This window comes from Equus caballus, chromosome 5 (assembly GCF_041296265.1).
Source record: "Equus caballus isolate H_3958 breed thoroughbred chromosome 5, TB-T2T, whole genome shotgun sequence".
In the NCBI taxonomy this organism is placed as follows: Eukaryota; Metazoa; Chordata; class Mammalia; order Perissodactyla; family Equidae; genus Equus; species Equus caballus.
In genome coordinates this window covers 227,001-241,571 of record NC_091688.1, presented here as the reverse complement: position 1 = coordinate 241,571, position 14,571 = coordinate 227,001, and the positions used below count along the sequence as shown (strand labels likewise).

The following is a 14,571-nucleotide window of genomic DNA, read 5'->3' as shown; positions in this document are numbered from 1 at the left end:
CCTGGTACCTTGTTTACAGAGATTCCAGCAATCTCACCTGAATCATTGAGAACTGAACCTGACCTTTTTCCTGAAGACTTGCAAACTGAAGCTTAACAACTTGATACAAACTTAAGAGAGATTCATGTGTGAGGCTGTGTAAGCTGTAAGCCACTCTGAAAGATACCCGAATGCCTGATGACATCATCAGAGACATCTTAAGCTGCAAAAGATGCTTCAACTCTGACATCTAGAGATCTTCTTGACTGGCTACCCCCTGGGCTCAGTAGCTCGTTTATAATTTGTTCCACCCATTAACCTTGTTTTTATTTTTATTTTCATAGAAATACTTCTTATTAAACACCTGATTGTTTGCTTCCACAATATAGGCCTCACTTTGGGAGCCAACCTGCATCACTGCCTTCTAAAATGAATTTAACTGGACTGATCTATTATCAGGACTAAGAAATGTGTTCAGTGGGATGCAACAATCTGCCACTCAGCTTCTGGACTATGAAATTTCTTAAAGTTTCAAAGAACTGTGAAACTTAAAAGTTTCAAAGGCAGGACTGTGGGGGACTGGAATTGGCCACCCCAAGATAAGATATGTCTCTTTGGCATGAGGATTATTTTGGGCTGGTTACTTAAAAAAAAACTGCAGACAGGAGAGAAACTCTGAGAAGCGGAAGTTACCCTTCGTTAAGAGACATTTACATTTGTAAAGGAAATCTCCTTCTGTAAATGTTTCTCCCTCTGTACTAGGAAAAAGGGGGATGACCTCATCTCTTGAAACTCTTAATGCAGAAGGCAAGGACTTAAATCTGCATGATAGCCTTACTCTTGTTTACTGTGCTTTTCTGGTGATCTTCCACAACTGACTCCCCCACGCTCAACATCCTCCTTTGTCTTTAGCTGAGGGTGGTATTTAAGGGGTGAAATTCTGCCATTTTGGTGAGTTTCTCAGTTTGCCTGGGCCTCTCCCATGTATACATGTTATAAAGCTTTAATTTTCTCCTGTGAAAAAAAAAAAAAAAAAAGAATAGCATCCTTTCTCCACTCATCTTCTCAGAGCAAGTAAGAGGTGGGAGGCAGGGGAAGAGGAGTGGCGAGATGGCTTTAAGGTATTGTTGACCTGTTCCCATTGTCAAGTTCAAGCAGGATATTTTTCATATTACTTTATTTCCTCTGCTGTGAAGCCTGTTGGAATGTGAAAGATGTTTCACAAAGTTAACATGGTCTTCAAGAAAGAATAGATCTATGTACAGAGTACACAAAACAGCACTGAGAGCATGAAGTTGTGTACGGAGGAGGGGGCTTCCGTAAACCCGAGGGAAATCAGCACATTGTGGGGGATGTTTCTGTAAAGCCAATTTAACTTGACGCCTTTCCAGCTTGTAGCCGCAGGAGCAGTGCAGGGAGCGGACACGTTTTAGACGGGGCCACAAGATGGGGGTGACTGTGTTGCTCCTGAAACAAAGCAGTTCAGGTTTGCAGGGGAATGACCCCCCCGGGAACCACAGGAGCTGTGCTCCACTCAGGGCCTCATCAAGGGGCTGAGGTTGCAAGGTGTGAATAAGGCGCAGTAGGGGGCTTATCCAGGCCAGAGCACCGGGTTGCCTACAGCCACGATAATATATTGACTTTAAGCAGGAGCCTTGGAGAAACCAGCTACGGCTGGGAAGAATGAGGCAGTTGTATGGGAGCATAGGGAGGGGGGCTGTGGTGAAATCGGTCCGTTTTCTATAAATTAGCAAAGGAGAAAGGTGAGAAAGACTATAGTGGGAATTTCTTGAACTTAGAGACCTAGCTTAATCCAATTTCTTAAAAATCTCTGGAGCTTTTCTCAACCTAACTTGAGGGTGGGCACTGCATCCTACTCATTTCTAGAACATCCTCCCTCAGCCTCACCAACGTAGACACTCAGGGGCTGAGGGGGGGCAGCATCCCCTGGAGACAGTTGAGGGGGTGGGGAAGATGAGTCAGCCCTGTGGGGCCCAGGCTCCACCTGGAGGCCTGCCAAATGGCTCACCTGGGCTGGGGCGGGAGTTGGGAGGGTAGTCTGTACAGGGAATAAATTCCTGCAAGGGAAGGGGTAATATTTAGGACTTGTCCTGCATTAGAGCATAGTCTAAAGGGTGGGGCCTTGGACTGGGACGTGAGCGCTGGAGGGGCCTCGGAGGGGCCTTTTACCCCTTCCTCAGTGCACAGATGTGGGAGCGAGAGCAGGAGGGACTGGCAAGGTCACAGCAAATGGGAACAAACTGCACTGTCATCTGGGTTCCCGAAGGTTCCCCCCGGTGCTCACTCAGGGTGGGAGTCAGCCCCCGCCTCAGGGTCTCTGTGCTCTGTGCCCTTTAGACTCCAGAGGAGAGAGACCACGCACGTCACCCACGGCTCTTCAAGTTGGAGCCCAGGCCACACCAGAGAGGTGACGACAGGAGCCAGCTGTGACCTGCACCAGCCACCAGGTGTCGCTGATGTGTCTGTCGGAGAGGGGAGGCCAATTTGCACACATGGAAGAGGCTTCTGGGAGATTTCCAGGGGCTCCGCCCCTTCTCCAGCAGTTTCTCAGGAAGCACTCCTGGGGGGTGGAAAGGATTGGGCCATCCACACTGACAGAGAAGTAGATGGTGGGGCGGGGCTGGTGGCTCTGTACCCTCCACTGCAGACACTGTTCCCCAGGGCATCAGGCCTCTTGTCCTGAGTGGCCAAGGGGGCTGCAGGACCCGTCTGTACCCATGCGGGCCTCCTGGGCTCTGACTCCTGCTCCTCTCCCACAGGTCGACTCCTGGTTCCTCGAGCCTTCCTCTCCTTGACTGCCCTTCCCTGCCCTCTCTCTTGGGATAGGGAGGCCCAGCCCGGAGGGCGGGTGCTGTGTTCGCCCTGGAGAAGGAGGGCCCCAGCTCATCCCTGTGAAGAGGTGGCCAAATGCAGGCCCTTGCAGGAACCCCGACCCTCCACCCTCCCGGGGCCGTTCCCTGGTACTTCCTCTCTGGAGAACACGGGCTGGCAGAGAGCCATCAAGCAGCAGTTTTCAAAGGTGGGATCCTTGGCCAAGGGGCCCTGGGTTTCTCGGCCTTTTAGGGCCAGAGCTGCCCATGATGGCGGACCCTCCAGCAGGCGTTTCCAAACCTCACCTCTGGCTGCCCCTGACCATCTCTGCTTGCTTCAGCCAGGACCAAGATCCAGATGTCAGTCCATGGCCCAGACCTACCCAGGTGTGGTGGGGGAAGGAGGAGAGAAAATGGGATATGACATCTTTAGGCACGCATCTGTGCTTCTGGGGCCAGAAGTTTGGTTGTGCAGTGGGTGTCTTTAAGCTGAGTGGACCAAGTCAAGGCCTTGGAAGTCTGGCTCTAGAAACTGCAGGTGCAGCAGAGTATGTGGCTTGTTTCTGCCTCAGGAAGGTGGGGTAAAGCAAGGGTTAGCTGGGAGCAAGAACGGGAGAGAGAGAAAACGAATGGTGGGCACAGACGCCTGGGCCACCAGCATTCCAGTGCAGTCCGAGGCGCTCCAGGGGCAGACAGGCCTAGATGACCACGGACTGCAGCAGGCGGAAGCACATCATGAGGTCCAGCGGGATGGGCGGCTTCAGGTAGTTCCCGTCCAGCCGCAGGTAGCGGAGGTGTGGCACGTTCTCCAGGTCCGAGGAGAAGTCGTGGAAAGCGACTAGGTTGTTGGGGCAGATCTGGGTCCCGTTGATTTCTATGGGGAAAGAAGGGGAGAAGTCAGCAGGGTAGGTGGGGTGGGGGAGTCAGGACGGACAGGGCTGGAGGCAAAGACAGGAAAGAGAAGGGGTGGACGACTGAGAGTCAGGACTTGCGTTCTCCTCTCTGGAACTGGCTGACTCTGGGAATGTGTGGCCGTGGATGAGTCGACTTTAACTTCCGGGCTCGCTTTACTTGTTTGTAAAATGAATTAAGTCGGAACTGATCAACAATGGTTATTGGAAATTCACTCTGAAGAGTCGTGGAGGAAGTGAACTTTGAGCTGGACCTTCAAAGATAGGTAGGAGTATAACAGGTGGCACCGTGGAGGCTGGTGTTCTGGTAGAGGGACCGTTTGAATGAAGTTATGGAGGCCATAAAGCTCATGGCGGAATCTGGGAGTAGTAAATAGTGAAGTGTGATGTGCTAGGGAGCATAAACTGGAAAGGTAAGTTGTAGCCAAAAATTATGGTAGGCTTTCAAATATTCCACTAGGGACCGGGGCTTTGCTCTCCACTCTGAGGAATGGCATTGAGCAGGACTGCATTATGAGAGGGATGGTAGGATGTATGAACCATGACGTCCTGGGGTGTTAAATCTGGAAGGGTCCTATGATCAGGTTTATGCTGTAGAAAGATGAATCTGGCTATGGAGTGGAGAAACAATGGGGTGAAGCCAGCAGGTGGATGTGAGAATTATTCTGGAGGTTTTCCTGTGACCTGGATGTGAAGCATGAGAGTGGACAGAAGCTGGTTACCTGGGCTGCAATAGGGATGACAGGAAGAAGAAGTGGGGCCTGGGGACAGCTCGGGGGTCTGGTGGCTGACGAGCCTCTTGATTCTGAAGTGATTACTGATTCTAGGGAGAGGAAGCCGGAAAGGTAGGTTGTGGACAAGTTGTGGCAGGTTTCAAATGGGAAATGAGACTCAGGGGCCAGCCCTCTGGCCGAGGGGTTTAGTTCGTGTGCTCCGCTTTGGTGGACCAGGGTTTCACTGGTTTGGATCCTGGGCGCGGACACGGCACTGCTCGTCGGGCCACGCTGAGGCAGCACCCCACATGCCACAACTGGAAGGATCCACAACTGAAAATATACAACTATGTGCTGGGTGGTGGGGGGGCTTGGGGAGAAGAAGAAGAGAAAAAAGAAAAAAAGAAGATTGGCAACAGATGTTAGCTCAGGTGTTAACCTTAAAAAAAAAAAAAGAAAGTGAGATTCCATTTTCTCCCTCACCTCTTGTTGGATGGCGTGGGTATGTCATCTTCTAAGTGGATGTTTTGCTCTCCCTAACCTTTGCTCTCTGGCTGTCCGTGGGCTTGGCCTGGCTGTTGTTCTTATTTGTCTTCTTCTCTCTTCATCACTGGTGCGGCAGAAAGAGCCCTGCCATAGGTGGATTTTCTTCTTATGGCCTCTGTGACTTTCGACTGTCCCCTTACCACCCTGATGCTCAGTTCCCAAATCTGGGAAATGGTGAGCTTGGCACCTCGTCATCAGATGAGAGAATGTTGGTGAGGGCATTTTGCAAATGTAAGGACAGCATGGGTGGCAGCATCACGACCACTGCTAAGAACAGCATCGTGGCACTGACTGTGGACCCACTCAGCCCTGCTGTCTGTCAGGCCCACGGGAGGGCTGGCTGGGGTGGGCCCGTGTGCACAGGCTGTGATGTTCTGTCTTCAACCTCAGAAGGCTGCATGTCCCGCAGCCGATTCTTCCACAAATCCTGAGAGACCTGTCAGCCACTTATTAATCAAGGTACCATTTCTGCCTCTATTTTCGGCCTATCCAGCTTCCTGGGGGTAATGTGTTCCATCAGTTTACTATCTGCAGGGTAAAGTTAGGCAGTTTTCCCTTTTCCTGAATTTGTTTCCTGTAAGATTTAGAAAGACCCTCCCCAGCTTTGTGTAATTATCCCAGATGACTGAACAAGCTTCTGCCATCCATTTGTTTCGAGATTGTAGAAATTCGACAGTCTCCCTCATCCTTTGGCTTGGAAGCTAAGGGTTCCTACTATGACTTTAGGGTTGCTTCTCTTCCCGCTTGGCTGCCTCATCCTACACTGCTGCTTTCCGTGTGTATCAGGATGTAGCCTCATTTTGCTCACAGAGCAGATAATAGTCTCTCGTTTTTCAAACTTTCTGCTGGTGCTCTGCTCAGACCTGACATTTTTGATTGAAGGAAAACTGCAATTTGCAGCTTCTTTTTCTGGATTGCAATTTATACCCCAAGCCTAGGACCTTGTAAACGTGGCTTAGGCAAATTCTGCCTTAAATATACTGTCTTGTGTGGCTAAATATTCCAGCCTTCCAGATAGACTCAGAAAGCACTGGTATACAGACGTGTTTTTCTGGCTGCCCCATTTTTACCAGTTGCTCACCCTGAGCACATGGCTGTCTCTCTGTGCGTACCTTTCCCAGACACTTCAAAACCTAGGCTCAGCCTGGGGAAGAAGCTTCCTCTCACAGCTGCCAGCTTCTGCAGCGGGCAGGCCCAGGACATCTCAGAGCTGTATTTACATGTCACTGTTCTGCTTTGAGGAGAATGTCCAGGACTCTGTCCCGTGTCTACCCTCCCCATAGATCTGGAAGGCAAAGATGCTGGGACTCATGAGAAGGGATGGAAGAAGAAACCCTATTACCCTCCAAGCGTGGGATTCTGGGCATTTTATCCATATCAAACAATTAAATCCTCATATCAACTTTGCCACGGAAGGTATTACTACCATTCTCATTTTACAGATGAGGAAACATCAAATATCTGTTCAAGGTCACACAGGTAGTAAGTGGAAGGCCGAGACTTGAAGTCCACTGCCAAGTTGGGTCTTTGGGGCACCACCCTGCCCTGAGGCCCCTGAGAAAGCACTGAGGCAGCGGCGGTCTCCCGCCTCCCTCCCTGCGGCCCGCCCGCCCCACCCCCACTCACTTTCAATGCTGTTGTTGTTGAGGTAAAGGTGCTCCAGTCTGTTGCTGATGGCCGGCACGTTGCTGATCCTGTTGTGGGACAGGTGGAGCACCAGCAGGTTGGAGATGTTAAAGGAGTTCTTGGGGAGTCCCTTGTCTGACAGCTTGTTGTAGTTAAGGCGAATGAAGGCAAGGTTGGGGAAGCCCTTGAAGTATCCATTAGGGATGGTCTCGATGTTGTTGCTGTCCAGGTAGAGCTGGTGAATGGCTGTGGGGACCTTGGGTGGCATCTTTCTCAGGATGTTGTGGGCCAGGTTGAGCTGCATGAGGTTCTTGAGGCCCTGGAAGGTGTCAGGCTTGAAGACCCCATCACTCAGCTTGTTGTGTTGGAGATCCAAGAGCAGCAAGTTCTCCAGCTTGCTGAAGACGCCCGGTGGGATCCTGGAGATCCTGTTCTGGCTCAGCCTCAGCTGTTCCAGGTTCCGCGGCAGCGCCGAGGGCACCTCTTCGAGCTGGTTCTTCTCCATGTAGAGGAACACCAGGCTGGGTAGTTTCTCCAGCACCTTCTGGTCTATCTTGCGAATTCGGTTGTTGTCCAGGTTGACCCACCTGAGGCCTGAGGCGTTCTTGAAGGCCTCTACTGGGAGCTCAGTTATAAAGTTGTTCTGGAGATAGAGGTAATGGATTCGAGACGGGATGACAGGGACCTTTCGAAGGTTGCGGCTATCACAGTAGAGGGCAGATGGGAAATCAGCAGGGCAATAGCACTCCCGGGGACAGTCAGGAAAGACTGATGGAGGGCCCGGTGGGAGGGGAGGAGGCAGGTCTGTAGGCTCCAACGGCTCATGGGGCAGAGGAAAGCTGGGTGTGGGCCGGGGTCTGGGCCTGGGCCTGGGCCTGGGCCTTGGTCGTCTTGTTGGCTGGCCTTGGGCCACAGAGGCCAGGAGGAGGAGAAGTGGGAGGAGCCAGCAGAGGGACGGCCTCATGGTCCAGGTGCCGCACCTGCAAGGAGGAGACCCAGGAGGTGATTAGCCTGCTGGGCCTCAGTGATCGAGGCCCTGTCTCTGCAGCTAGAGTGGGTCCGGATGGGCTCTGGGGAGTGTGGGAGGGCCTGGGGAAGCACCACCTTGTTTGCCTGCATCCAGCAGGTGAGAAAGTAACAAGGGCTTGAGGGTCTGGATCTCCTGCCCAGAGGCCTAACCTCAGTGAGTGGAGCCTGCTCTGGAGAGGGCGAGCCATCCTGGCAGAAAGCATGTTGGGCTGTGGACCAGGAGTCCTAGGGCTTGCTAGAGAAGAGCATTCACGTCTCTGGCCCCCAGTCTGCCCATTTGTAGCATGAGAAAATCATCCACTGCTTATAAGAGGGATGTCAGGACATATGAACCACAGAGTCCTGGGGGGCACGTCTGGGAGAGTCCTTAGAGATCCCATAACCCAATGGTTTCAAACTGTGCCCCCACTTCTCTGGAGCCCCCTTGGGGGACGGAGACCGAAGGGATGACCCTGGGGCACCCCCAACCCACTCCTGTGCCAACCTGAGCAGCTCTGTGTTTTTTTAATCTGTTATACATATTGAGGTTTAGCCAAAGCATTCATTTGAAAAGAAAGTTGCATTGCTAAAAATGGTTTGAAATTCACCAATCAGATCCAGACTCTACTGTTTATAAAAATTGAGGCGTGGAGGGAAGCAGTGGCTGCCAAGGCCAGGAAGTGATTTAGCTGCAGCCGCAAGACAAAAACCCAGGCCTCCTGCCTTCCAGAGTAGGGCTTGTGGAGATCCGTGGAGGGAAGGAGAGAGCTGCAGACCCCTGCACGCACCCCTGCTCACCCCCACCCCTGTGCTCAGCTCAGAGAATGCCGGTCTTTGCCAAAAGGAGACACACCAAGAATTTCTCCCCAGATGTGGAGGCTCAAGGAAAAATAAACAGCGAAGGGGTGGAAAGCTGTGGGGAAACCACACATTCTTCTGACTTGGTATTGTGCTCCCCACGGCCACTGGTGTTGGTGGTGTCGAGGTGGGATGTTGAGAGCTTCCTGCCAGCCTTGGTGACACCGCAGAGCGGGTTGCTGAAGGATGTTTTGGGAGTCCCCTTCCCACTGGCCCTGATGCCCCCTCAGATAGGGCCATGTGGCTTGAGTTGAATTAAGTTGGGGGAACAGCAATAGACCAGGGCTGTAGACAGCAAGTGGCAGCTCTCACAGTCTTCCTTCCCCGGCCTGCCTGGAGAGGGTCCAGGGACGGGGTTTCCTGTGCCTTCCCCTCCCCAGGGCCTGCATCGCTATGACACCCCTCTGGTCTCCTGCCAGTGTGCCTGTTCCCACCTTGCTCCCGCCGGCCTTGCTCGTTGCTGCTTCACATTTATGGTGGCCCACCTCTCCCCCTCCTGGGGTCTGGGACACATCGGGGATGCAGGTTTGTTGGGGTTCTCTGAGGTAGACCGGGCTGGAGTGTGTCCCCAGCTGCATCTGGACCCTGCCATCACCACCTCTGTTCTGGGCCTCCTGCTCTTTTTCCTTTGAGCCTGATTCAGCTTAGACCCCCTCCCTTGTGTGACCCAGTGCTGACTCCTTGCTGGCTTTGATCAAAGGAAGACGAGCGAAGCCCCCCCATCAGTTGCTTTGCCCTGGGTCAGATGCTCGGGAGGAGCCGAGTGTGACAAGAAACAGGACAGAGGGCAGAGCCGAGCCCCAGAGAGGCGGAGGGCGCCTCCCCAAGCCTTTCACGCACACCCTTGACACCCAGCCTGCGTACTCTGGCACATACCCCACTCCTCTCCTGGTGTCATACACGTGAGCAAACTCATGTCCACAGGTCCTGTGTGCATGCGTGTGCCCTTATATAGGACATGAGGGAGGGAGGGGGCCAGGCGGGAGTGCAGTCGAGGAGGAGGCCGGAGGAGAGTGTCCTGCAGCCTTTGCTGTTCTCCACCTCCCTCTGAGGTGGTCTCGCCAGGCAGCCTCTCCAGGGCCCCACCCTGGCCTCCTGTCACGCAGGACCTTGTGGTTAGACTCCGGGCTCTATCTCGGGTTGAGGGTAGAACAGTCTTGGGGAGGCACCTGAAGGGCTGAACGGAGATGACGCTCATTGTGAGACCAAACTGGAGTCCTGTGCGGGCCCACACCACTTGTCACTGGTGAACTAGGAATTAATACAAGTCCTCTAACGTGCTATTGCACAGTCATGTTGCACAGTCATTTTAAGGGGGCATTTAAAGCGTTAGTATGCTAAAAACAAACATTTTTAAAAGCCCCAATTTTTGTGACCCTGAATTTTTTTGTTTTGGCATTTCTTTGCTTTCTGATCACCCATAAGCCTGAAAATCAGCAAGGAATGTCTCCTGCTGTGAGAAGCCCTTCCCCAGGGAGGCACCCCAGCACTGGCTGGGGCTCCCTATTTCCCTTCATTGCTTTCGTCGCCAAAAGCACCTACCAGGTGCTGGGCCTCGAGTTAAGCAAGTAAAGCTTGTCCAGAGCTTCCATCAAAAGCTGGCTCCATAAGGCACAGTGACTCAGGCAGCTGGCCTTCGCTCCAGGGCATTTCTTGGTGGCTCCAGGCCTGGGCAACCCTGGTCCCCGCCGTCAGAAGTGACAGATTTGCAGGTCAGTCGCAGCTCCACCTGCAGGCCAGCCTCCTGCTCCTTCCATCCCCCGTGAACACAGGCCTTCCTCAGCCCATCTCCTGCACCAGACCCTTTGGGAAGGTCTCTTCTCTTCCCACCAGTCCTTCTGACCCTTTCACATTCCACACCCCTGGGGGCTGGCCAAGCTCCTCTCAGAGCCAATAGGAGGTTCCTGGGGAAAAGCTCCCTGGGCCTGTTCCATGGAGAAATTGGATCTGCTCAATGCCCCGCTCCTAGCCCTGCAGCTGAACCATTCTTTGTGTGTGCTTGCTTGTGCCCATGCTTCTTTCTTGAGGAAACGGCGTTCATTTCTAAGTCTTTCTCATCGGGCAACGCCCCTTCCTGCTGGAGCTTGACTGTGTGGAGGGGAAGTCCTGCCTGGGCAGCCATTACTCTGGCAGTGTGCCCTGATGTCCTAAGTGTCTGAAACCAGAGTCTGTGTGACTCCAGGGGGAGTCATAGTACCCCCCATCAAAGATCAAAGTCACATTTTGTTATGCTCTTACCTTCCAGAACCTTCTATCCAGTCATAAGCTCCCTTGGGGTGGATCATAAGTGTGTGTGATTTTTGAATTTCTTATGCCTTTGCAAGCATCTCCCCAACTCCCAGCTGTCTGCTGGGCTGTGCTCACTGCTCAGTCAATGACCACCACCCACCACCAACCTCCTGCAGCCCTGCTCACCAGCACTGCCTCTCGAAAAGCTGCTGCTCGTGGAGGAAAACACAATTGCTTTGCTCAACCCAAATTCTCTCTCTCCGTTTAATAACATTTCCTGAGAGAGTTTGAAGTTCAGATTTCAGTTCCAAGTGTTAGAGATCTAAGCTTGAATCCTGGCTCTGACCCCTCTCCAGGCCTCAGGCTCCTTGTCTGTGTGAGGACCAGGTGAGATCACACACGTGAAGTCATGTTATAAGCATAAAGTCTCCACAAATGACAGGGGTTTCGTTTATTCATTTACTTGCTTATACAAGAGCAGATTTTCCAGAGAGATTGTGCTTTTTAAGGTGAGATAGCCCTTGTCCCCATCTAGCTCAAGAATTCATTTATTTAAGATCTGAACACCCAGGACTGATGCATCGTTTAGGCTCAGGGCAGGGCTGGGTTGAGGTCCACATGGGTTTGTCAAGCCATTAGGGCGAGTTTAGGGGTAACTGGCTTTGTATGCAGAGTCTGCGATTGGGGTGGGGCTGGGAGTGAGTTTGGGTGTGTCTCCCTGAGTTGAAGGGTTACTCCACACTCCCTACTGACATTCTTCTTTCTTATTGGATTTCCTGTCTAGTTGTCACCTCTAAGCCTTCATGGCGCAACCCAGCCTGTGACCCTGCTGTGGAGAATGGGGACATTGGGATGACCTTCTTTCTTTGTTCCCTCCTTTCTGTTCTAAACTCAGACTTGGAGGGGCTGGCTGGTGGTGTAGTGGTTATGTTCATGTGCTCCGTTTTCATGGCCTGGGGTTCGTGGGTTTGGATCCTGGGTGTGGACCTACACAGTGCTCATCAAGCCATGCTGTGGTAGCATCCCACATACAAAATAGAGGCAGATTGGCACAGATAGTAGCTCAGGGCCAATCTTCCTCACCAAAAAAATAAAATAAACGTAGACTTCTGAAAGACATCCTACTCCCTTTCTCTCCTCCTGAAGCCCAGAGGGAGTGGAAGCCAGGAGAGTCAGGTGGTCTCTACTCAGTTGTTAGCAGAGGAGCAGGCCAGCCCACCCAGGCTGCCCGAGACTCTTTCAAAGCCCCCAAGTAGGGCTTGTCTGGTCCTGAGGCAACGGAAGAGCTGAGATAGGGGCGTGGTGCATTCAGCCCCGGTCCTGGGGGTGAAGTCAGTGTGAGGGTGAGCCTGGCTGGGGCGCTGGGGGAGAACATCATGGCGCCTACCAGACGGGGGCCAGAGCTCTGAGCCCAGCCACTACGACCTAGTGACATGACCCTTTTCTCAGCCTTGTTTCCTTACCTGTAAAATGGGGCTAACAAAAGCTTCTCTAGCCCGACATCCTCGCCCTGCTGTTGGCAGAAGAAAGTGTGCTAAGCGGCTTTAGAATGCGATGCAAATCAAAGAGTGCTAAAAATAAATAGAACACCATCACGGAGGGCCATCTGTCTCTCCAGCATCTACCACAAGGCGAAGTGTAAACAGAATGAAGTTTTTTGGCCTCAGGCCGCTAGTCCAGGAGAGCAAGTTTTCCATCCCGAGGGACTGGGGAAGAAACGAGGATGAGATGGCTCTGCTCCTCGGACAGCCTGCTGCCTCGCCGTCGCCTTCCTTCTGCCTCCTCCCCCAGCATCTCCACCTCCTGAAGGAAGCCCAGAAGAGTCTGTCTGATGCTTTGGGTGCTTGTAGACCTGGGTCCCCACCTGCAAATCCTCTGCTGCTTAGCTGGGTGCTTTTTTTTGCAAATCTCTTACCTCCACTGAGCTTTGGTTTCCTCATCTGTAAAATGGGCATGCTAACACCTTCTTATCAGATTGTTTTTCTTTTCCTTTTTTTTTTTTTTGAGGAAGATTAGCCCTGAGCTAACATCTGCCACCAATCCTCCTCTTTTTGCTGAGGAAGACTGGCCCTGAGCTAACATCTATGCCCATCTTCCTCTACTTTCTATGTGGGACGCCTACCACAGCATGGCTTGCCAAACAGTGTGTAGGTCCACATCCGGGATCTGAACCAGCGAACCCCAGGCTGCCGAAGCAGAATATGTCAACTTAACTGCTTCATCACTGGGCTGGCCCCTTATCAGATTGTTTTGAGGATTAAATGAGTAAATGTGTATAAAGTGAGTGCTCAGTGGATGTTAAGGTATTTGTTGACATTCTCTCAAAGCAGTGGGGTGCCTTTCCCTTCAGCTTGACCCGAGGGCAGGGTCCTCATTCTGGGTACAAGCTCCAGTCAGTGACCCGCTGTAATTTTCCCCTCCCTGACTGATTAAGGGGACTCCTTGCCAACCTGGGATAATTTCAAAATGGCCTTAGAGAGAAATATTTTCTGACTGCCTGCAGAAAAAATAAGTGAATGGCCCCCATAGCTGTGAATTAGGATCTCCTTGGAAGCTGGGTTGCTTTCTTCTTTCTTTTCAAAGGCCAAGTGGTTTGGATCAATGAGAAATTCAAGCTACTGAGAAGATACTATGCGGATTGGAAAGCCACTTTTTCCTCCCTCCTACCCAATTAAGTTCTAAAGAATTAAGAAATCCTCCAGTCCCTGCCTTCGTCCGTCTCCTCCCTACTTGGCCTGGACCCGGGACACATGGCTTTCTTTTGGCTCTGCCATCGCAGGGGGAAGACGCACTTTCTCTTTGCTCTCACAGCTGCGGAGGCGTGAGAGAAGACGCAGTGTGTGTGTATGTGTGTGTGTGTCTGCTGGTATCCGGTCACTGTGTGCTGTAGCTCTGCATGTCAGATGCAGTCAGAGAGTGGAGGCGAATAGACCGGATGCCTTCATATTGTGTATTTGTGTGTGTGTGTAGTGAAAGTGCAGCCTCTGTGGGACGTGTGTGTGTGCCTGTGACAGTGTGTGACAGTGTGTGAAAGGTGCAGAGAAATGGGTTGTGGAGTCCAGTCTCTATGGGAACAGCTGATCTGGAGAGACACCGTGGTAGTGTAATGTCTGTGCTACAGCAGACTTCTGCACCGAGAAGGTTTCACTCCGCAGCAAGCAGATGCGTGGGGACAGGGTGACGAAGAGAGGGAAGGAAGGGGTTGTGGAAGGAGCGCGGAAGGCTGGTTTGAGCTCCTTGGGAAGCAGAAAAAGGTGGAAGGAAGGAAGGAGAAGATAGAGACCAGATCGGAAACCTAGGGTGAACGGAGCAGGAAACTTGCTGGAGCAAAGAGTCTTCCCGCCCATCTCCCGACGGGGCTTACCTGCACACACCTGCCTCTCCTCTCAGCTCGGGTTAGACGGCAAGGCTCCCTGCTTTTCCTTCCACGCCTTCGTGGAGCTGTGGCAGCAGAGAGCCAGCCAGAAGTTCTGAGCTCCCAGTGGTGCTTGCGTGATTGTGTTTGCCTGACTTTTCTGGGGTGGGGAGGTTAGGTTAGAGGGAGGGACGGGCAGATTGTAGGGAGGGAGGGAAGGGAGGGGGGGGGGAGTTGGGAAAGGAGGCATGACAACAATGAAGTCTTTATTTGGCAGCCAGACCTCTCTAGACTCCATGTGCACACCGTGCCCACTAGTGGACTCACTTTAATAACGTTTCCTTCTGTTGCTGCTGCTGCTGCTTCTGGGGAGGGGGGGATTGTTTGAAAAACAAGCTAAATTAACAGGGAAAAAAGCATGAAAAGCAGCCTCTGTGCAGGCCAGAGCTGGATGGCCATTCTGTTCCTCCCCTTAATGATGACCTTGCTTCTGATGCCCGTCACAGTCGGGTGTC

The 14,571-nt window shown here is 52.4% G+C and overlaps 1 protein-coding gene across 3 annotated transcripts; it reads right to left on the bottom strand.

The window, feature by feature from the left end:
• Window positions 1-1,139: 1,139 nt before the first annotated feature.
• On the bottom strand, window positions 1,140-14,262 carry PRELP (proline and arginine rich end leucine rich repeat protein). 3 transcript variants are annotated; one of them, XR_011438401.1, is made up of 3 exons: window positions 14,066-14,223; window positions 4,918-7,586; window positions 1,140-3,684 (listed from the first exon to the last, which is right to left on the bottom strand). XR_011438401.1 is itself a non-coding variant. In XM_001915274.5 (3 exons), exons 2-3 carry the CDS (start codon window positions 7,568-7,570, stop codon window positions 3,509-3,511), a joined length of 1,140 nt encoding a protein of 379 aa, XP_001915309.1. In that variant the 5' UTR covers window positions 7,571-7,586; window positions 14,066-14,262; the 3' UTR covers window positions 1,140-3,508. The 3 variants fall into 3 exon arrangements, 2 of the variants coding, with proteins under 2 accessions (XP_001915309.1, XP_005609631.1); XM_001915274.5 differs by having other exon boundaries at window positions 6,607-7,586; window positions 14,066-14,262; XM_005609574.4 differs by having other exon boundaries at window positions 6,607-7,586; window positions 14,076-14,226.
• Between the last annotated feature and the right edge of the window lie 309 nt (window positions 14,263-14,571).

Bases quoted from the DNA above. Each gene is read 5' to 3' on its own strand.
- PRELP (XM_001915274.5), bottom strand. From the start codon at position 7,570: ATGAGGCCGTCCCTCTGCTGGCTCCTCCCACTTCTCCTCCTCCTGGCC. The intron at 3,685-6,606 runs GTGAGTGGGGGT...CTTTCCCCATAG, and splicing joins CAACAACAACAGCATTGAAA to AAATCAACGGGACCCAGATC.